Genomic DNA, 18,231 nt, shown 5'->3' with positions numbered 1-18,231 from the left:
AGCTGGTCACTAAGCACCATGTAGCCCAGTGGGATGACGGAGCAAATCAGGAGAGAAAATGTGAGAAAATTCATGAGCTGAGATAAAGATGGTTTAATAGGTAAAGCAAAAACCATGAAAACAAAGCAAAATAAGGAATTAATTCACTATTTCCTGTTGGCAGGCAGGTGTTCAGCCATCTGCAGGAAAGCATGGCTCCATCCTGCATAATGATTACTTGGGAAGACAAAAGCCAGCTCTCCAAAGGTTCCCCCCTTCTTCCGCCAGGTTTATATGCTGAGCATGATGTATGGCACGGAATTTCCCTTTGGTCAGTTGAGGTCAGCCATCTCAGCTGTGTTCCCTCCCAAGTTCTTGTGTGCTCCCAGCTTACTCATTATCTGCATGGTATGAGAAGCAGAAAAGGCCCCTGAGTCTGTCTAAGCACTGCTCAACAGTAAGGAAAGCATCCCTGTACTACCAACACCGTTTCCAGCACAAGTCCAAAACAAAGACTACCTAGGGTGAAGAAAATTAGCTCAATCCCAGTCAAAACCAGCATACTTCTGAAATAATGGCATTTTCTTAAAATTGCATCATTAGGCACAGAACACTTGAAAGGAAAATTCTGCCCAGAAGGGTTTCGTTTTTTCTGTTGATACTGTATTATCTTAAGGGTAAGGAAGAAACCTAGTCTGTAGTGTCCATGTGTCTGCATTTGGTCATATACTTGTGTGCTCTGGAGCCTTCAACCACATCCTGGAAACCGCAGCAGGCGGGAGTGTGTGGCTGGGTGGACTGGCCCACAAGAGAAAAATGTATGAATCTCAACTTGTACTAGTTTAAAGAGACTTCATCAGATATTCAAGCTTTAAGCTCTTAGAAGTGACTGGCCTGTTACAAATTTTAAAAGTACTAATTTAAAATTGAGTCCCGTTCTGCACTGAGACTGACATATATGCTTTCATTTGAATTATTTTAATGATTTTGCATTTTTAAAATAAAGTAACTTTAGCTGATATTTATTTAGTGTATTTACTTCCTTCAAATTCCAGTGGAGCAGAGTGAGCAAACAGGTCTTTCTCAGCGAGGCCATCTTGGCTCCCCGGCTGCACCACCGAACAGGTCCCACATGCGCAGTACTTCCCAAAGTCCATCCCTGGGGCTTCGCCCCGCAATCCCTGGAGCTTCTTTCCCTGGGACGGCTGTGAGACCGTGCAGACTGTTTCGTGGCAACCCTAGGACTCAGCACACCGCAACCCCACCTCCGCGCCCCATCTTCCACGTCAGGTGCCACTGCCCCCTCCCTCGGCCCTGCCCCGGGTACCCAGCCAACCACGCAGTCCGAACCGCCCCTCCCCCACCTACCAGTACGCACCTCACTTCCCTCCTCCGCTCCGCCCACATGGGCAGTTCTGCGCATCTCCTCCCCTGCCCCATCCGGGATCCGCCCTTATGCCGTAGCAGCCAATGGGGGAGCGGGCGGCAAGCCCGGCTCTCGCAGGGCTCGAGAGGGAGCGGTCGCTGTGTCTTTCGTTTCATGTTGGTGCTGCTCTCAGCTGCAACTCAGCGCGGCCTGTACTGCCTTGAGAGCCGGTAACCGTTATACTTTCAGCGGGTGAGTGGGAAGGGGAGCCAGCTCGTCAGCAGCGGGCCCCGGGCAGATGTGGGGCGTAGGTCTTCGATCGCCGCCTTGCTCGGTTTAGCTCTGCCGCCTGCAGGCGGTGGTCTCCAGCGGCCCCAGGGGAACGGGGTAGAGGAGCAGCGACGGGCCGTGTTCCTCTATGTCCGGCTGATTGACGGAGTTGCCGCTCCACTCCTCCCCGCCCTCACCAGGGGGGGCGCGCCCGCAGAGCACTGCCGTCCACCTTGGCGCTGAGGGAAGACGCGGGGTTTATCCTTGCTGAAGGAAAGGCTGAAAACGCAGGGGGGGTGCTGGCAGCGGCGTGTGTCGGGGGAGTCCATCCGGGCTGGCGCGGGGCCACTCTGGAAAGGCAAAATGTCCTTGGCATCTTTCTCGCCTTTTCCCCTGGCTTGATGGTTAGTTCCTTACTGCTGCAAATAAGGGAGCGGAGAGGGGGAAGGGTTGATGGCGAGGGAGTGGTGTTACTGAGTTACACGGGAGATAAGCCGCGTTAACGAAGCTTCGGGGCTTAGTGGAGCTGCTTTGACCCATTACCAGAACGAGTTTCAGCTCTGTAGAAGCGTGCGCTCGAGTCGCTATCAGCGATGTATTTTCAAGCGTGGACAAACTGCGTACTTAATTGTGTGTGAGTGAGAGGGAGGCTCTAGTCCATATGCTCATGCTCATTGCAGGCTGTGAAACATATACAAGCCCCAGTCAGTGCAAACTGCTTTTGAGATACAGACAGAAAATGTTATGCTTTGTTCGTGGCATGTCAGGTTTACTGGGTGAGAATGCTAATTAGACTTGTTTCAAAAGGTAGATTAAGATTTTTGCAGCATCTCATAACTCCCGTTTTCTTGCCTCATTTTTGCACAACTTTCATATTTTGCAGTGTTTTTTGGATTAAATAGAAAAATCACCCTAAAATATTACTTCTGTTTTAACTCGATTATAACAGATCTATACTAGTGTTGATGGAACTGTAACAGGAAACACGTTTTCTGGAAAGAGAAAAGTGCAAAGCAGATCAAGACAAATACCTTACTCTTCCTCTCACCTGGCAGTTTGTCAGCACTTAGAAATCAATCGTATTTAAATTTTGCTATTTAGAGATTACCGTGCAGAAAACTACTCACTTCCTTGTCACTGGTTTGTAGGAATGTAACACTGAGAATGGGGAAGACCTAATGCTTTCAATCTTCTTTCCTTAAACGGTTGTGTTTTCCTAAGTGTCTGGCTTCTTCAGTTTCCAGATCTGCAAGCTCTTCATATGTTTTCTGACTACTTATATCGGATGTTATATGAAAAAATTACTGTAGTCTTCAGTAGTAGTTAGCAGGTTCTTTTCCTGTTGTGAGCATACTGATATAAACTAATAATTACAGGTTTTTAATAGCACAGGTGATAGTGTAGGTAAGTACAATGTGGATGTCTACTAGTTTAGGAAATGTATCGTTACATTTCTGTCATAGCTCTGTCAGAGCTGTGATTTGGTTTGAAAGCTAAGCTGATCTGAGGGCTCTTTAAAATTTTGGAATGTTAACAGCCTTTATTCAAGAGCCTGTTCCAGGAAGAAACGTTATTTTTGGTTAGAGAAAACTGTAACATAAAACATCTAAGGCTTTTTAGCACTAAGAACCAGCAGAGAAACTTATTAAAATTGCACAAGCTAAGTACACCTCTTTTTCCTCCTTGCTTTGAGATATACTTTGCTTCCGTCGTTGCTTGCGGTCCTTCTCTTTGGAAACTTTTGCTTGGTGTCGGCCATGCATTAAAAAGCCTGCAGAAGTTGGGGGTGCCGGTAGCCCGAGGCGGGGCTGCCCCCGCCGCAGGCCTGACTGGTGGGCGGTGCCGCGGCGCTACCTTTCACCCAGTTCTCGGGAGTGGTCACGTGACCAGCTCGAGAGCGGGGAGGCGTGCCTGGGGGTTAAGGAGCGGCCCACAGAGGCCTTCCAGCGGCGGTGCTGATCGCCTGGCAGCTCCCGACTTTCCGGGGTGGAAATCTCGAGGAGAGAGGAGGCGGAGGCAGTGCACGCTCCGGAGCAAATAAAATAAGTTTTAAAGCGATCGATGTTAGATGAGTGCTTGGCTGGGAGAATGTGTATGCTCGCTGCATGCAGGAATAGTCGGAATGTTGAATCTTGAGCATGAAACAAACAACTCAGACAACTGTGTATTTTATATTTTTTAAATATTTGAAAACCGTTGTCTTTGTCCTGCAGCTTGCTGTGTCGTAGTCCTGCACTCTACATGTTCAGAAAAACAAGATACAGCTGACTGAAAAACACCACTTTTTTTCCAAGTATTGGATTAACGTCAATTTAAATATTTATAAGATGTTTGAAGCTGGTTCTTCAGTCTTACAACCTTATACAAGCTGAAATAACTTGTTCAGGTCTTTCAACCTTCTACAGTAAATGATCATTGAACTACTATAAGAGCAATTCACTCAGTTTGCCTTTGGTCACCAAACATTGCTGTCCATTTTCCAGGATCTCCAAAGTCCTAAAATCTTCCATGTCTCATTAAAGTCCTCCCATTCCAGAAATACCTGTTGTTATAGATAAGGTAGTAATTCTTCATTACTTCCTGAGCATTGGAGCTCCTTAGTGCAAAGGGAGAGAGAAGGGATAGAAGTTACATAATCTCAATTCCTAGGTATGTCTTTTATGGCACTATTGAAAATAAATACCTGGGTCCTACAGCCTGGGGGTTTTTTGCTTGGTTTTGTGGTTTGGTTTTTTTGGGGGTGGGGGAAGTTTCTGCAAGGTATAACTGTGCAGTGCTTTAATTTTGTATGCTTGTCTCATACTCAGAGAGATTGTTCTAAATTTCTAGAAGGTCAGAAGAGGTTGGGATGTGTATAATGTAACTAACATGTATTGCAAGAGAGACTAGCATAACCTAAAGGCTCTAAAGGCATGTCCTACTCTGGATAGGCAGAAAACCCCTTAATATGACAGTTGTAAAAGTTCCTATTTTATTACAGTCATGAAGCATATCAGTGTGTTGTAGTTTTTGTTGAATTGTACATTTTGGAACCATCTTTTACAGGAGCATGCTATTTGGGGAGAGAAGCCATGTAATCCAGAAATTCTAGGGATTAATAAGTGTTCCTTGCTGCTAGCCTAGTCATTAGCACATTGTCTGCTATAGCCAGTCTCTTTTACTGCTTTGCCTGTCTCTGGCTTGATCAGGTGAGCAGACAATTTGTGATCTGTGGCTTTTCTCCTGGGAAGTGAAAGTGAAAACAGTCTATTTTGTGAACATCTCCAATAAATCCTGATGGCATCTGTGTTATCCGTTATAGGAGTTTAAAATGTGCATGCAAACACCTGGATGTCTTAGACTGAAAGTTGAAACTAGCATTGGAGTCTAGCCCTGATATAATCTTGCTTGTTGCACTAGCTACCTATCACTAGTTTGAGCCTTCAGAAACAACTAAGTGGATAGCAGACAAACTTTCTTTCACTGCATAGTTCCTCACCATCTCAGACCTGTTAGATGAGGACAGATTGATCTGGATGATGCATTCATCCAGTGTAATGGAAAACAGTGTTTCAGAGCTGCTGTTTATGACTACTCTCTCCATTGCCATCAGGTTTTCTAAAATTGTTCCAGTCTGATGTAGTCCCTCTGAGCAGTTGCAAGCTGTGTGTGAATCAGAGCTCCAGCTGTTTTTCTTGACTTTCTATTTCAGAGCTACAACTGAGTGTTTGCCACTGTTGTAGTGTAATGCCTATTAGGAGCTAGCAGCATTGGAACAAATCTGCCTTTCAGTGTGTCCTAACCTATTTGAGATCCCAGCTGCAGTGAGCTTGCAGGACAGAAGATTTCTGTGTAACAAGTATATCTCAAGTCTGCTCTTAAGGAAGACAGCTTCAGATATGCTCATGTTTCATTCATTGTTCTGTTTATTATTGCGTCTTGTCTTCCATATATGCCTCTTGCTCCAGTTTAGCACTTGGGAAAGTGTTAAAGAAATTTGCACAAGATGCCAAAGGAGATGCTTGCACCTAATATTTGCCCACAGGTGATTTTGGAGAACTGCTGAGGACAGGATGCAAGCTGACAGGTTTTTCACTGGTACAGCAAGTTACTGCAGACTCCTTGCCTGTTCTGATTTCAAACTGGTTGCTGCAGATGATGTTTGCAGTAGGTTCAAGTGTTGCTGCGTCTGGGAAAATACATGTGTTCAGTTATCCACCTTGTCTTGAGCCACAACATTTGTTTATTTTTTAGATGTGAGAAGTCCTTTAAGACTTCTGCAACTCCAAGGGACCATGGCTATCAGCTGTAGGTGAGGGTGGGAAGGGTTGGATGGCTGTTGAAGGACAAGCTTCTGTCTCTTTCTAGGTGGCTTAAGCCACTTCACTCATGGCATAGTAATTTGGGAACCCTATGAGAGAGAACTGCCATATAAACAACAGATTCAGCTTCTAGGAGGCTTAAACTGGTTTTAGTATGTGCCATTCACAACTGAAGTGGCATGAGAGATCCTGTCAGTTTGTTTTCATCAGATCAAATAATACTTGATTGAATGCTATATTAATTCAGTTTAATTCATAGTGTAGCCAGTAAGACTATGGATGCAACTGTTCCCCTGTTCTTTACAGTGGAGAGGCTGCATCTTTAATAATGTGTTCAGTTTTGGGCACCTCAGTATAAGAAAGACACTGAGGTGCTGGAGCATGTCCAAAGCAGGGCAATGGAGCTGGTGAAGGGTCTAGAGAGCAAGTCTTATGAGGAGTGGCTGAGGGAACTAGGGTTATTAAGCCTGGAGAAAAGGAGGCTGGAGGGGAGACCTTATTGCTCTCTACAGCTACCTGAAAGGAGGTTCTCTTCTCCTGAGTAACAAGTAATAGGACAAGGGAAAGTAGCCTCAAGTTATATTAGTGGAGATTTAGGTTGGATATTAGGAAAAATTTATTCACCAAAAGGGTTGTCAAGCGTTGGAGCAGGCTGCCTAGGGAAGTGGTTGAGTCACCATCCCTGGAGGTATTTAGAAGTCATGTAGAAGTGGTGCTTAGGGACATGGTTTAGTTGTGGACTTCGTTAATGGTTGGACTTGATGATCTTAAAGGTCTTTTCCAGCCCAAAGTATTCTATGATTCTAAGTTTTAAAAGAGATTGATTATTTCGTCTCTGTTTCATTTCTATGCCATGGTCATTAGATGCACCTGAGAAGTCCTGTAAATGATTCAGTCCACAAGACTTTTCATTGCACAGAAATTACTCAGCTTCACTCTTCTCAGATTTCTCTTACTGATTTTGTGTCTGTAGAATATGATTAATCATTGTAAGATAGATGAGTTATTGGTAAGACTTGAGAGCAGCAAGTATCAGTGTCTTTATATGTTGAAGCATGGTTAGATATTGAAGATGAGCATGCAAGGAAGCTGCTTAGAATTTCTGAAGTGAATAACAGTGTCTGGTTAATTTTTATGGTAAGTTCAGAAGTCAGTGTCTTGCAAAGTATCACTTGAACTATGAATAAACTCTACTTTTTCTGAGACTTGAATATCATTACCTGTTTGCAGAAGTGGAGTATATAAGGAAGTGGCATTAGCTAGTAGAATATCCAAGAAACACATACAAGAGAGACCACACAGTCTTTTTGGTCATTCTTAAATGTTTAAGCTGTATATTTCATATGGTTTCCTGAAGATTTTATAGGTCAATACCTGAATTTCCTTTGAAAGGCATTAAACTCTGAACTTTGTTCTTTGGGTTTATATTAAAAATTGAATGCTTTTTATTTAGCTTTAGTTTTAACTATGTTCATCTGTGAACGAGAGGAACACCAAATGCTCCAGAGTCTTTAGCAACCTTTTGGCATTCTCTGATTAACTGCCTTACTTAATCAGCTGTCAAGAATTAGGACAGAATTTTGGTATTTGTGTTAAATAGTGATGGGGAGGTAGTCACTTGCATAGGAATGGATGGGACCTTGACTTACTGAGTCAGTGCTGGATGCTGCTCTGCAGCATATACTTCAGTGTCTGACACTATTGCATTTATAGAAAACTCCATGAAAACACTTTATTGAAGTCACATCAGTTCTATTATTGATAGGAACAGTCAATGTTTCCTCCAGATAGATATGTACATGTAACATAAAATTCCAAGGGCTTATTTTTTTATAGGAGTTCGTATTGTTTCCCACTGTATCACTGCAGTATACATGGTAGTTAAGGTCAGCTCCAGAAATCAACCTGCTGCCTGAAGACTAGCACTCTTATTGAACAGTAGCAGTGTTTAAAATACCAACATACATTTAAAAACCCTCTACAATGACACCCTGGTTCTTTTTAGTGAGGACAAAGTTACTACAATAATGTTGAAAATTCAGGTGAATCATTGTCTGAAAAGTTCACACAAAATCTCTCTAAAATTCTTCTGCAAAATTCAGCTTCTTATATTCTCCAAGCTAATAGTACATTTTTGTCAGCTGCCAAAAACTTTTTTTTTTTAAATGTTTGACTGCCACTACCAATTTACCTTCCAAGGTGTGTCACTCATTTAAAGCAGTCAAAGCATAGGATTTCTTGTTCACGCCTTAGTGTTCTTAAAGTAGGTTTCTTTTTTTAAGCAGATCTATTACAAAGATTCCTACATTAAATTTCATTAAGTGTCTCTGCTGGTTATGCAGTTAAAACTGTATAAAATACAGGACTGATGCTTCAAGCTTTTTTTAATCCTCTTAGTGGCTCTTAAAGGAACTCTCTCCAGTAGTTCAGTTTCTCTTATGTTACTCGACAGACCAGAACTGCACATGGTATTTGGGGACCTCACCAGCACTGAGTAGAAGGGAAGAATCCTCGCTCAACCTGGTGGTAACACTCCTCCTAATGTTGCCAGGATTCCGTTAGCTGTCTTTGCTGTACAGACACCTTACTGGGTTGTATGCAACTTGTTGCAAAGTTGCTTTCCAGCCAGTCTGTTTCCAGCATGTATGGGGTTATTCCTCCCTAGTTGCAGGACTTTGCACTTCTTTTTAAACTTAATAAGGTTTCAGCCTGCCCATTTCTACAGCTGGTCAAGGTCCATCTGGACGGCAGTGAAACCTTCTGGTTGATCAGCCACTTCTCAAAGTTTCCGTCCCTATACTTGTGAATCCATCTGCGGTTTGCTTCCTGTTTCTTGGTTTTTGTTTTGTTGTGAGGGGTTTTTTGTCTTCAACCTTTTAAATAGATTTTACAGCTACTACTTTTGAATCAAGGATGTAAAATTGATAGACTCTGCAGAATGCAGACAGGTGAAGAAATACTTGATGAATGCCACAAAGACAAGCACACTTTAAAAACTTTTTGGAAGACTAACCCTTTATGTCTGTGTAAGAAGAGATCCTGCTGCTTAATATATAAGTATTTGCTGTGCTTTGGTTTGGAGAGCCTTGTTTGCAGGAGTATTTTTCAACAAAACGAAAAAAAAAACTCGAGCAACCTTTATTATTGGTAGACTACATCCTCTTCTGGAATGGCTTTATATATGAAAGTTGCCATTAAACTGTAGTTGGCAAAGTGTGGAAGTAAACTTAACATGCTAGCAAGTTATTTTCAGGTGTTGGCACTGGCTTTGTTGTGCTTCGCTACATAACATTTTATTGCAAGCACAGTATCTAGGGAAAGTCAGCTGCTATAGGGTAGTCTGAATTACTTTGTGTAGGTGGTATTGAAGACTTGGACTGACAGAAGCATCAATAACAGAAATCTGAAGAGAAATTTGGAATAATGCATGAAGAAACTTGGATGGACATCTCAGTGTTTGGAATTCTTTTGCTTTTAGTTTGCTATGAAATGAACAGAATGGAACATAAACAACTCATTGATTTGTATAAATGTGTTCATAATTTTGGCTTTCTAGGAGAGCAGAAAATGCAAATTTATATAGTAATAGCTTAAATAGGTTAGAGAAAATAATTTGTCTCGGCACAAACACAGTTCTGAAATCAGAACTGCCATCATACCTCAAGATGTAGCATGTTCTAGCTCTTAGCACAGGGACGTGTAATGCTGCAAGTCTGCTTACTATCTATGAACAGCCTGTGGGGCTCTGGCAGTATGAAACCTGCGTGGGGTGGTACATAGCAGTGTTCTCAGAAAAACTGTATGCAGCATCCACTGCTTTTCCAAGTAACTCTCAAACTTTAATTGTCAATGTAGAATAATTGGAGAGAATTGTTTTGTGACCTTAGTTTGTCTATTGACAGTGTATGCCCTGTATATAAAAACTTATCTATAAATAGATGTCAAATATCTCCAAGGATAGCCCCAAACAAGATTGTTGAGACAGTCTGCAAGTGAGAGTCATAGAATTAAGTCTTTCACCAAGGTATTAGCTAATTTGGTCACGTGAATCAGATTTCTCTCCAGTTTTTCTCTGCATTTGTTGCTTCCTTTGCAGAAAAACAAACTATAGATATAAAACTACATTTATATAATATGGCTCTTTCCTGTGGATATTTGGACTCCTGCCAAAGAGAAATGATGAGGTTATGCTTGTTCTAAGAGGCATAGGAATTGGGGGAAAAAGATGGATGGCATGAGCTGAGCAATGTATGGAAAACAAGAGGCTGAGTTCTGAGATAAGAGACCACGTGGATATCCCCTTAAAGTAGAGGAGTTGCTTTTAATAAGGCAGAGATGGCAACTTTACTACTTTTAGTACAGTCATTTTATCCATGTAAAGCTTACAGAATTTACAGAAACACAGGACGTTTCATACTCAATAGCATTTCCAAAGGTAACTGCTTCAGGAATTAATACCTCCGTTTTGTGCAAGGTACTGTAATGAATTAAACTTTTTTATTGTGGTTTGGTGCTCCTTAAGATGCACATGGTATTTCTTTCACTGTCTTTTGGACATTGTGTTCTGTGTTATGTGCTTCACAGAGACATTACCAGCCATCCAGCACGTTGTATCTCTTCTAGCTTCCAGGGCTGAGGTCCTCACCTCCTTCCATGCCTGTAGGGGCATCCAAGACATACAGAATTGACTGTTCAGTGTCTGCAACCTAAAATTATAAGGTCTGTGAGTAGTCTGAGTTGAACCTCAATCTCCATAGAGTAAATGTCCTGAAACTGAAAAAACAGCAGTCTGAGGAGGCTGTATGCTGCAAAGTTTTTCAGACCATTAAGTTTATCAGGGCTTAACCCTTCTAGTGTGTTATGTGTTTTCTTGGCTTAAAAGTGACATCCAATGTAGCTGTACTGGTTTATAGCAATGGAAAAGAAGCTGTGGTAAGTTTTAGTTGGCTCAAGCAGAGTATGGCAAGGGAAGAGTAGAAACATCTGCAGCTGTTACAGCATATTTGAGTTGAAGTAAACCCAGAAAAGAGCAAGAAACAAGTAGTTTTCTCCTTTAATTAAAAGAAAAAGAAGCCAAGTTTTAAGGGGCAAGTGTGTTTTTTAAGATATATTAAATTAATGAGAGAATACTGAAAGGAATTAAAATAGTCATTTCATATTACTTCTTGAAATTATTGTGCTCTTTTTTTCCATTTAAGTAAGACTTGTCAAAACTGCTGAGAAAGTAAAAATCTCGTTTGTGGCATTCTCTTGGGAATGATGTTAATTTACTGAAATATTTTGCAGATAAAATGCCTAAAGTTAGAAGAAGTTTTTGTTTCAGTGTTAGCTGATTGATGTGCGAGCTGCCTTATTAACATTGGCAAGTCAACTTTGTAAGTCTTAACACATGCTTCTCTGGCCTGTGCCCTTTTACCTACTTTGCTAGCAAGCACGTGACAGTAGAAGAATGCAAAGGAGGGGAAGTGTACTGCAGCTTATGATTAAATTGTCCTTTAAGGAGGAAAATAAGTGTTCAAAGAAGGGAATTTCAGGAAGTCTTTGGTGTTCAGCTGTTGTAATTCAGAACAGTATTAAAGGCTTACATTTAAGTAAAGGAAAAGGATATGAAAAGAAACAAGTCATTTAATTGTGTCACATCTTAGGGTCAAGTAATACGACCCTAGAACTAGACTCGTCTTTGTTTTCAGAGCTTGTTTACTTGATTCAGAATTAATTCTTGCTGGATTCATATTTCTTCATTTGGGAATAAATAATTTCCTTACTGAAGCTTGTTCAATTTTATGATCATGCTAAGTTTCATTTCATTAAAATATCAGGTTCACTGTTCATTATCGATGCTATTTGATAATCTTTTTCTGCCTTAGACAGTAGAAATGCATGTGCCTTAAAAGGGAAGGGATCCTGAAGTTCTTTCTCTTCAGAAACAATGAGGAGTATGGTTACAAATTCCCAGGCTGAGAAGCCACAGGGGAGCTGAAGGGTAGTAGAAACTAGTTGATCTGGTATTTAAGACACTGGCATTCCAGAATACAGAATTCCATGAGTGAGCTGGCCCACCTTGTGAAGTGAACTGGCCCTTGAGACAAATCCAGGTGTCTGATTCTCCATATGGGAATATTGCTCTTTCTGTTGTCTTTTTTTTTGGTCTTTTTTTTTTTTATCCCGGTCTTAATAGTACAGCTAAACATGATGAATTCCTAACTTTTTTCCCTTTTGCAAGCCTTGAGTTCACGTATACTATGTATTGCTGCTGCCTGTCAGTTTTGTTGTGCTCTTGCACTTTTGGTCTCAATAATGAACTGGTAATGTACAATTTAAATGAATGAACAGCTGACTTTGACTTCCTGATACTTGTCTACAACAAGGCTGCTATGAATAAGACAGTTGTTAGTGACAGAGTCATTAAGTACTACAAATTGCAGTTGTTACTAGGGCTTACAGGGCTTGTCTTAAAAGGCTTGAAACTGGTGTTCAAAGCTGCCTCTGTCTCTTTGTTGTCTTAGCAGACACCGTATGTTTATAGATCAAATTGAATACTATATGTATGACACTGAGACTCAGCTTCTAGAATGGATGGATTTAGGAGATCTGTGAATTATCATCAGCCAGTGTAACAGTAGTTCTATTGCGAACAATCACTACCTATTGATCAGCAACCTTTCAAGATGCTGACCAACAGCACTTAATCTTGTTCATCTCTGCCTGATGCTCCTTGCCCTATATTGTGTATTTATTTCCTAAGCCTACAATTACGGCAGCATTCACAGTGCATTCCCTAGTTGTCTACTCATACACCTTTGCAACCCTTCTTTATGCTCCAGGTGACTTGTACATAGTAGAATATTTACAGACTAGAGGAACAGCACTACAGTCATAATAAACTGCTTTTGATATTCCCAGCTAAACTGCACTGGTTAGCCCTCACATGCTGCTCAACAGGGGATGAGCATCTACCAGAATTTAATTACAAAGTCTAAGCTTCAGGTTAGCAAAAGAAATGTAAATTTCAGCCTTTAGGAATTAAAGGCATGAAGTAGTTGTACTTTCTTTTGATTTTGCTTAAACAGAAATCCCAGAACCACCTTAAAGCCTTAGTATTGATATTTTGTGCCAGTAAAAATGTGAAATTAGAATTTTGAATCCTGATGAAATTATAGATACCTCTACCTTTTTGCCATACTTGTAAGAGGATCTGGTTTCTGGGATTATGCACGGATGTTTTGGCAAACATCTGTATTTGGTAAATATTCATGAATTGTATACAAAAGACTTAAGAATCACAATGGCCTCCCCAGAAAAATGGAGCTTAGACCATTTCAGTGTTATACATAGAACCTATCAGCAAAAATCTGTGTCTTGATTATAAATACTCAAACAACATTACTCTGGATTAATAGTAGGGGTAATTTCCAGGATATTTGTGTAGAAATGTTGGTTACATAAAGAAAGAAGCTATGAAGATTAGCTGATAATAAGACTGTACAGTTCAATTTGAATTGGCTGTATCCTAAGACAGAGTTGAGACATAAACATGTAAAAAGAATCACAGTTACGTTTCTATTTTCAGTGTCTTTCATTTGAGCATGTTATGCCTGCCCATTATGATGGTCTTATTTTCTATATTGTCACTGTTGTGGATATTTCTTTGGACAGTTAAACTGAGTGGCAGTTCCATAAATTTTCTCCTAATTTCAGATTTGTTTCTGTGAAGGTAATTTTTCTGAGAGTTGTGATTTGATTTCCTCAACTTTGCATAGTTTTGATGTTGCACTTATTTGCCAGTCAGAAATCAGAGCCACAGGGGTTATGGTGTCTTATTGCTGTGACTAATTAGCTTGAAATTAAGATATGAAAATGTGGCCAGAATCAGCTTTATTTTTCTAGCTGAGGTGAATATTTGAAATACCTTTTCTTTCAAAATAATGAAAAAAATCCCCGCTTTCTGAATCTCCTCTATCATTACTGAATGAGATGCTATGTACTTGTGATACACTTTTTAAAATATTATAGCTTTTGGTGCTATGAATTTTTATATAATGCATATATTCATGATATTCAGCTTGCTGCAATGCTGCCTAAAAGCTTAAATTACATGAGACTGTTTTGGTTCCATTTTCAGCTCTTGTGGTTAGAAGAGGTACCTTAATATAACATACTGGACGCTCAAACTGAAATACAAGCATAGCCTGTAAAGGAAAGGCAAGTACTGTTCATAAATTTGGCATACTTTGAAATATTTCCCAGAATCACCATGTAGGAGGTATCTTGCTAGAAATGGACTAGCTTCTAGTTCCTTTGAGCAAAAAGAAAATCTTTTTTTAACTTTATTTTTTGACAGAACTCCCTCTGATAATGGCAGAAGCTCATCAAGCAGTAGCTTTTCAATTCACCGTAACTCCAGATGGGATTGACCTGCGGATGAGCCATGAGGCACTCAAACAAATTTACCTATCTGGTGTCCATTCATGGAAGAAAAAGTTCATCAGATTCAAGGTATTTTAAATTAATCAAGTCCACCACACTTGAGGATTATTTAATATCTTATAGATTTATTGAAGTTTTGTTTGGGCAAAACATTTTTTTTTGCCTTTATGGCAAATGAATTTCCTTATTGTAAAACACGTGGGTTTTAGATAAGACAAAGGGTACTGTGGAAGGTAGGCACTGGGTGATGCTCTAAAGACTGAAAAGGTACATCTTTTTGTTTTATTCTGTGGAAGCAAGTTGAAACACGTAGAACTTAACAACAGCTTTCATTTACTTCACTCTCTTCACACATCATGTAATTATGTAATCTTTTAGCAAAACTCAGAAATATAACTAGTTGTGATTTTTAGTCTCAAATCACATATAAAACAAGGAGTGTAGTCTTGTATCTCTGTATTCTTTGCCAAAAATTAAATTTTCAAATTAAGGAGAATATTTGCTGTTTTCAAAAAATTACCTAAACACGTATCTTTTACAAGTTATGCTAAGTAGTAACATTTCTGATGAAGTATTTTATATAGGTTGTTGTGAATGTATTGTTTTGTTCATGGGATCATTAATGGTAAGTATCTCTTTTTATTAGTAACAAACTAGATAAGCTACAGGCAATCTTCAACATGTCTTTCAAAACCATATTTTTAATAGCAGTCTTAATGAAACTTATTAAGCTATGAAGAGGACTGTTTATATTAGACCCTTTATTTTGATTTTCAGTGTCTTGTTCCGTAGAATTTTTTTGCTATGTATTCATTTAGAGAGACCTAACTCAGTGTGAGAATTTTTGAAGTGTCATTTGTTTACTAATCTCAGTGTTTTTAGTAAGACTTGCAGCAGGATCAGTGTTGTCTACAAAAAAACGTAAAAGTTCCTTTAATTCTTGGTGTCATTGTGACAATTTCCTTAGCAGTTAAACTTAACTAAATCCATTCCCTATTCCTGAGTTAAGCATACATAAGAAAATACTGGGTAATATTCTTGTTTAAAGCTAAATTACTTAACTGTGTTGATTTTTGTTCCTTTCTATGGTAATATGAAGTCAACTGCTTAGGTATAAAAAAATTATGTGAAGGCTTTTCTTTCCAGAATGGAATTATCACTGGCGTTTATCCTGCTAGCCCATCTAGCTGGCTTATTGTAGTTGTGGGTGTGATGTCAACAATGTATGCCAAAATTGATCCTTCTTTAGGAATAATAGCTAAAATCAACCGAACACTTGATACAACGTAAGTACACTGAAAAGTTACTGTTCCTCTAAAGGAAATGAGTTTTATTTGTAGAAACTCTTAAAGTTCATCCAGTTTAAATTTATCAGTTTTTGAACAGTGTGTTGGTGGCAGAGTAAGCCTCCCAAAAACCAGATGTATAAGGGTATGAAATAGGTAGGTTGTGATACAAGTATTAGTATGTTGTTTTCTGTTGGCGTTGATCTTGGTACATGAGAGGGTGTTTGGAAAGGTGTTCATGAAAAAGGGCTAAACAGGCATGAAGCTTGTGTAATGTCTGCCTGCAGTACCGTTAAACTTAGGTTTGTGGTATTAGGCTGTCTTTAAAACGTAAGCTGACATTAACTGGCACATGCTGGCTTTTGTTTTAAATAGTGGCTATATGTCAAACCAAACACAGAACGTCGTAAGTGGAATACTTTTTGGCACAGGGCTTTGGGTTGCCCTTATTGTCACAATGCGCTACTCTCTAAAAATGCTGCTTTCCTATCATGGTTGGATGTTCGCTGAACATGGCAAAATTTCTGCAGGCACCAAGCTTTGGATGGTAAGGATATATCAACTTCCTGTTTCATTTTAACTTATGTTGGATCTTTATTCAAAGCCCTAAGAGAGAACACTGTAGGTTTTTTCTTGCTTGTGTTTTCTGTGTCATGAGACAGGAGGCTATTAGGTAGATATTTTTACTAATTACTGTCATCCTTCTGATGCTATAATTAAACTATTTAGGATGGCCTCATAGAAGAAAGATTAAAAACTTGAAGGATAATGTCTAAATTTGCCAAAGCCTTCAAGACTGTGTGACTCAAATACCCACTTCTTCACTATGCAAATAACAGCTTAAAGAATTTGTGCTGCAGCACCGAAGAAACTTGTCCTCTCCAGAAAGTGCTACCCTAATTCTTTGTTGAAATGCTAGGCTTTCTAGTCATCCATTCTAAAATTAAGCTTAATGGTTGAAGAAAATACTATTGAATGTCCTTTCAATTGATTTAGTGGTATGCTTCCAAAAAGAGTTGGAGAAAAAACATAAGGGGTAGCTTGTTATGCAGTTTTCACATAAGCATAAGAGTGACCTTACTAAAATTTATTATTGTGGTGCTTTGGAAAAGGATCATTAAAGGATAGTTATAGAGGAAATGTATATATAGGAGCACCAAGAGAGTGGATTTTTGTTACTTGGACTTAGTTATTTCAACTCACTTTTGCCTGTATTGTAGAAATAACTTAAGTGCCTTACTCTGATAAAGCTAGTCTCTGCAGCCTCAGAGTAGCTGATGTGTGCTAGACTAACAACATTGTGAAATATGTAAAAGACAAGGTACCAGAATAGAATTAGAATTTAATGTTCACCTGTTACAAATTAAATTTCTAATTAATAGTTTCTCCTGGAAGCAGTATAAGGAGCCTCATGACTCGAATTTGTACAGTACAGGCTCTGAATGGTAAGGCTTTCTGTCAATTGCTTGAAGCTGTAGCTGTGTGGGTTTTCAGCATGTCCTACCAGATAGATATTTTAAAGCTGTTAATATTGCCTTATCAACCTTAAACAGTATGAACTGTGATGCTACTTACCATGCTTTGTTGTGTGTTGTATTTATACATTTTTGTCTATTATGTATGTTGCATATGTATTTCCTTCTGTTATATTTTATTGTATATTATGTGTTTTAAAATACAGAACGCTATAAAGGTGTAGGCCCAACAATGTCTCATCTATATTTAATATGAAGCTCTATTTTAGTACCTTATTCTTTCTTTAGCTAGTCCAAACAAAAGACTGATATCCCTAGTGAAACAGTACCAAGTACTGTAGCTTTCTCAATTTTTATTATCCTTTAATATTGTGTAATTTCTCTGGAGTTTTCCTGTTGTTTTGTTTTGGGTTTTTTCTTAGCATGAAAATCAGCATGAAAAATGCTATAATGAATATACTGTCTTCTGTTCAAATAGTCATGCAGATCAAAAACCTGAGCTCTGATTTCAGTCACAATATAAAATTATTTTAAGGCTGATTGGAGGTCTGGTGCCATTTTTAATTTACATATTTCATCTTCTAAAGTCAAATGTCCTGTACCAGGATGAAAGGAAAAAGCCAAGTATTAGTTTCAGTTTTTTTAAAAAAAAGTTAAAAATTAATATGTGAACTAATGGAGTGCATACAAAAATGAGATTAGTTGCTGTGTCTGCGTATGAAATCAGAGATGTACCTAGGTATGCATGCCTGTGAGACCCCTTTAATGGTTTTAAACTGTTATGAATTCTCTACTAGAAGTTTACTTAAGAGGTAAATACTGTAGAATGTTTTTGCTGTTTTTGTCAATTGAGCAGGTACTCTTTGAAGATAATACCAGCCTTTCTAGGCTTCTGAGTTCTGGAATAATTTCCATAGTTGTCTCAAAGTATGGAATCTGATTTTCTTATGAAAAGCTGAGGTTTTTTCCTCAGCTGGTTTCAAATTTATCTTGTCATGAAGCACAACTAGATTTCATTGGATTGATCACAGTGTACATGTACAACTGACATCTCCATTTGCAAGGAGGTCTTTGTTGCTGGTAATACTCTGCAATCCTTAATAGATTTGTGCTGCCCAACCTTCTCT

General features: G+C 39.2%; 1 protein-coding gene and 1 long non-coding RNA gene across 9 annotated transcripts in view; one reads left to right on the top strand and one right to left on the bottom strand.

Annotated features, from left to right (window-relative positions):
* Positions 1-78: 78 nt before the first annotated feature.
* On the bottom strand, positions 79-1,234 carry LOC127385047 (uncharacterized). Its single transcript, XR_007889582.1, has 2 exons — positions 1,019-1,234; positions 79-380 (listed from the first exon to the last, which is right to left on the bottom strand). It is a non-coding gene; the product is annotated as an uncharacterized LOC127385047 (long non-coding RNA).
* Positions 1,235-1,420: 186 nt separating this feature from the next.
* The window catches only part of CPT1A (carnitine palmitoyltransferase 1A), an 86,976-nt gene continuing 70,165 nt past the window's right edge, over positions 1,421-18,231 (top strand). Inside the window, exons 1-5 of one of the 8 annotated variants that reach the window (XM_051620265.1) lie at positions 1,421-1,575; positions 14,039-14,118; positions 14,258-14,412; positions 15,490-15,629; positions 16,005-16,176. In XM_051620265.1, the coding sequence (XP_051476225.1) occupies positions 14,272-14,412; positions 15,490-15,629; positions 16,005-16,176 (453 nt within the window). In that variant the 5' untranslated portion in view covers positions 1,421-1,575; positions 14,039-14,118; positions 14,258-14,271. Of the gene's footprint in view, positions 1,598-1,730; positions 2,020-14,038; positions 14,119-14,257; positions 14,413-15,489; positions 15,630-16,004; positions 16,177-17,011; positions 17,075-18,231 lie in introns of those variants that run through there. The other 7 variants (XM_051620262.1, XM_051620267.1, XM_051620264.1 and 4 more) reach the window with 7 other exon arrangements.

The sequence above is a fragment of the Apus apus genome, chromosome 5 (assembly GCF_020740795.1).
Source record: "Apus apus isolate bApuApu2 chromosome 5, bApuApu2.pri.cur, whole genome shotgun sequence".
Classification (NCBI taxonomy): Eukaryota; Metazoa; Chordata; class Aves; order Apodiformes; family Apodidae; genus Apus; species Apus apus.
The sequence above is the reverse complement of the archived record's forward strand: the minus strand, read 5'-3'. Positions and strand labels throughout refer to the sequence as shown.